The sequence below is a fragment of the Xyrauchen texanus genome, chromosome 43 (genome assembly GCF_025860055.1).
Source record: "Xyrauchen texanus isolate HMW12.3.18 chromosome 43, RBS_HiC_50CHRs, whole genome shotgun sequence".
Taxonomy (NCBI): Eukaryota; Metazoa; Chordata; class Actinopteri; order Cypriniformes; family Catostomidae; genus Xyrauchen; species Xyrauchen texanus.
This window is the reverse complement of record NC_068318.1, coordinates 15,642,531-15,647,392: the sequence shown is the minus strand read 5'-3', so window position 1 is coordinate 15,647,392 and position 4,862 is coordinate 15,642,531. Positions and strand designations below refer to the sequence as shown.

Below are 4,862 nucleotides of genomic sequence, written 5' to 3'. Positions count from 1 at the left end.
ATTATTATAAGATGTGTGTACACTTACAAAAATACCCAGCCTGGTCGTTCATTTTATGAGACCAGGTTGAAAACCATAGCACAGTTAATTTCAAGAAATTATGGCAAAAGCTATTTGTATTGTCAGGGTGGACAGAAAAGAATGATCACGAGTTATAGGAATATTTCACAACATAGGTTTTTGGCCAAACAGAGGATTTATGTTCAACAGGAAAGCTATAAACTCTCTAGCCTTTATCCTAAGTGCCAGTGTGAAGGATTTTTATTTAGTGTCAACAAGCAAAACGTGAGTTTGATCTTAACAATTAGTGCATTTTCTTTTGATAAAAAATTATGTAATAATTTTTGTGAGGGAGAAAAGGCTCAATTACCACTCAGGTAAGTAACCCATGCAAACATGATGTTTTCAGTGTTTTGTTCTTTTAAAAATTTACATTATATATTTATATATATATATATATATATATATATATATATATATATATATATATATATATATATATATACTATACTTATATATTCAGTGGGCTGCGATGGACTGGCGACCTGTCCAGGGTGTCCCCGCCTTTCGCCCAATGTTAGCTGGGATAGGCTCCAGCCCCCCGCGACCCTGTACACAGGATAAGCGGTTGACGATGGATGGATGGATGGATGGATGGATGGATGGATGGATATTCAGTGGGGTTTCAAAGTCTGGGTCAATAGCTAAAATGGATTTGTTTTTATTATTAATATATAAATTACATAAATATATTATTCTTTGATTGACCAAATTGAGTTGAAACAACAACAACGTTTAAGAATGTATTTTTGTGTCCCTTTTTGTTGCATACACTCAAGCTAGCATGATGACCCATGCAGAGTCTTGCAGTTTTTACTCATTTTGTTATAATATTTCTTTGTTTTAAATTTATCAAACGAAAATAAAAATTGGAAACTGAGATTTGCAATGTGGACCCCCACTGTATATAACATAAATTCTTATTATATAATTTTTTTTTTTTTTTTGTCTGAGTTTGTAAAATATTAAATATTAGACAGCAATTAAAATTGACTATTGTTTTTTGTTTTTACTGATTCTGACTTTTTTGTTTGTTTGTTTTGTTATTTTAAAATAGAAAAACGAGAAGAAATGTGTGGAAACATACAACTCATTTTCCTTTTATGGACATCTCTACTTCTCATTTTGCCATGTGTTTATAATGGTGCCAAGATCCTGGTTTTCCCCATTGATGGCAGTCACTGGGTGAACATGGAGGTACTGTTTTTAATATCCATGACCAGTTGAAGATTATGGCACTAAACTGATCTTCAGTTCAGTTTACTATCCTTATTTGACTTGGTGTGGGTTGCTGGGGGTACAGCAATTAAATATAATTTTCAAAATGAAACATTCCAGGATCAAAAGATATGCTTGCAAAGATACAAAGAAAAAAATATATACACCTTATTCACTATAGCCCATCTTTGATTTTTAATGGGAATGAAAACGAGGATGTGAGGGATGGTCTTACCATCTCATCATTGGCACACTCGGTATAAAGCTGTATAAAGCTCCTAGATCCCATCTAATTTTCCTCATCTCAAGTTGTCTGAAGCTTTTTGTCTACTGAATATTCTTGGGAAGATATGTTTTTAATATTGTGTCTGCGGAACAATCCAAAAACACTTTAAACTGCAGTACAGCCCATTGAAGAGAATGTACGTCTGTTCCTCACAGCCTCATTGTCATTCCTGAAAATATTCAAAGATTGCACTGCCAGGAATAAGGTATATTTAGCTTGTTTCGTTTACAATCTGAGTGCATTTCTATATTACTGCCCCCTAGGTGCTGGTAAAGAAGCTGCATTCTCACGGACACCAGCTGAGTGTGATTCGTCTGGAAGATAGCTGGTTCATTCAGGAGAGCTTGCCTCACTACACTTCTATTACAGTGAAGCTCAAAGAGAAAGAGATAGGACTGGACCTGTTCGAGAATGCTGTACAAAGAATCCTGGAGGGAAACAGGAAGGGGCCAATGATGGGGGCACTGGTCCAGATCTCTGAACTGATTGGCATCCTGCAGGTGGCTCACAAAGCAACCTGTTCCATGCTCACCACCATGCTGGAGAACAAAGCTCTGATGACACAAATAAAGGAGGCAAACTATGACTTGATGCTCACTGACCCTGGCACGCCTGGTGGGGTTATCTTGGCACACTACCTTCAACTGCCAATTGTGTATAATGTCCGTTGGATGAGTTTTGGAGAGTGTCACTTCTCCACTGCACCCTCTCCGATCTCCTATGTGCCTGTGCCTGGTTCAGGTCTGACGGATCGCATGGGACTGTTAGAGAGGAGCCGGAATCTTCTACATTATGGGCTGAACCTCATGCTGGAACGTTGGCTGGTCATTCCTATGTACACCAACTTGTTACTCAACTATTTCCCTGCTAACGCTAACCTCATTACTATGCAACATTCAGCAGAGCTTTGGCTTGTGCGTGCAGACTTTGTTTTTGAGTTCCCACGACCTTCAATGCCAAACCTAGTCTATATTGGTGGCTTCCAGTGTTGTCCATCCAAGCCTCTCCCAGCTGAGCTTGAAGAGTTTATGCAGAGTTCAGGGGAACATGGTGTGGTTGTAATGTCTCTAGGAACTCTAATTGGAGCATTTCCCAAGGAGGTAATGGAAGGCATTGCCGCAGCTTTTGCCCGTATCCCTCAGAAAGTGGTTTGGAGGGTTATTGGTGAGAAACCATACTCGCTAGGCAATAACACCTTAATTCTTCAATGGATACCACAAAATGACTTGCTGGGCCATTCAAAGACCCGTGCTTTCGTGGCTCACGGGGGCACCAATGGTCTGTATGAAGCCATCTATCATGGGGTGCCAGTTCTGGGACTACCTTTGCTATTTGATCAGCTAGATAATATAGTCCGTCTTCAGGCAAGAGGTGCAGCACGAATGCTAGATGTGGCCACGTGCACTTCAGAAAAATTCCTGGAAGCTCTGACCGATATCTTAGAGAACCCGGCGTATCGTCAGAACATGCAGAGGCTCTCCGAGCTACACCGAGACCAGCCTCAGCATCCCCTTGACAAAGCAATGTTCTGGATTGAATTTGTCCTGCGCAATAAAGGTGCAACCCATCTACACGCTGAGGCATACAACATGCCCATGTACTCCTACTACTGCCTAGATGTGGCTGTATTGGTTCTCTTTGTAATTCTGCTGACTCACGGGGTTGTTTACACAATCTGGACACAACGACGAAGAGGAGAGATAAACAAAGCAGTGAAAGACAGCAACAATAAAGCTATAAAAGAAAGCAGTAAGATCCTGAAAGAGACCATTAATATTCTGAAAGAGAGCAATATGATTTCGAAAGAAAGCAATAACATTCCAATTCCGAAACTAAGAGCAAGCAAAAAAAGAATTCAGTGAATAGGCAAGGAATTCAGAGAGATATATATACAGTATTTTTCTGTTTTTATTTCTTTGTTTTTCCTTATTTCATTAACTTTCTTTCTTTTTCAAATTCCACTGTTTCTTTCCTTATTTCATTGTTTTGCCTAAATTGTTAAGACTAAACTGTATGCTGGCGATTAGGTGCAGATCACTTCCTGGAATCTTTAAAGTTTCCTGTAATCCCCATTTAACCCTCAGAGACCCAAGGCATTTGTATTGTTGGAAAAAATTCCTCCTTGAAAGTGTTTTTAAGGAAGTTCTGAATTAACAACACAATTCAAAACACAAAAGTAAATGACAAATCATTTATTGCTAGTAGTAAGGGTAAATGAACAGTTAAGAAATTTCATTTTTGAAACTAATGAGGGCTATTGATATTGATGATATATTTGCTGGTATAATCTAAAAAATAATAATAAACAAAAACTCTATTCATATACCATGAATACCATAAACAAAGATTTTTAAATAATGGAATAGCTTAAAATAATTTGGAATGGTTTAACTATGATTTACTTAATTAGCTTCATATGTAATATTTGAAAAATATATTAGAAGACAAATACGTACTTGAACAATTGCTAAATTTGTTCCATAAGTGTTAGCAATTAAGTCAACCAACCGTTAACATTTTGTGTGACTTTAGCAAGATCAGACACTTAATATGTTAATTTTACCCACCAAAACTTTTGTTAAGAGTGTCAGCTATTGTTATGTGTAGTTTTAACCCATATTTAATGAATATTAAATATTATTTAGTTGCTTTAAATAAACGTTGCAATTCTGCTGTGGGTCTCTGAGGATTATTCTAGCTCATCTGGTATAATGTAACTCGAGAGCAAGATTTAAATGAATTGTTTATGCCAGGCTGTATAAGTCGAAAGACAGTCAGCCTGTTTATGACATCCAGCTTCACTAAGCAGATCCACAGTGGTATGTTGAAAGCTTGCGGAAAATCTATTTACAGTAAAAAGCATGTGTAGTTTCAGAAATGAAAACATGGTTAATTAATGATTGTTAATGTACAACCAGTTATCAAAATAAAAACATTTCAGCAAGGTTTGTTTTAACATATTTTTAACAGAAGATCACCAGAAGATGGCGCTATGGATATACATATTTACAGTAGAACATTGCTTGTATTTGTTCTGTAATATAATTCAAACATTTTATTTAATATCAGCTCAATACTTTTTATATATTTTACCTCAAAATGTCATATTTCGATTAAAACAAAATGTATCCAGAAGTTTAATGATCACAAAACTGACCAAAATGGCACTTGACTCAGAAGTCAAAATCTGCTTGCTCTTTATCAGCCTGACAAGGACATTCTTTTCTCCAGATATGAGACAAGAGAAGGCTGGAAGCGCAGACAGGTACAGAATGAGAAAATAAGAGAGGGAAGGATG

At 37.0% G+C, this 4,862-nt stretch overlaps 1 protein-coding gene across 1 annotated transcript; it reads left to right on the top strand.

Moving 5' to 3' along the window:
* The first annotated feature begins 258 nt into the window (after positions 1-258).
* Positions 259-3,746, top strand: LOC127636223 (UDP-glucuronosyltransferase 2C1-like). The gene is made up of 3 exons (XM_052116661.1): positions 259-377; positions 1,118-1,257; positions 1,828-3,746. Exons 2-3 carry the CDS (start codon positions 1,132-1,134, stop codon positions 3,424-3,426), a joined length of 1,725 nt encoding a protein of 574 aa, XP_051972621.1. The 5' UTR covers positions 259-377; positions 1,118-1,131; the 3' UTR covers positions 3,427-3,746.
* The last annotated feature ends 1,116 nt before the right edge of the window (positions 3,747-4,862 follow it).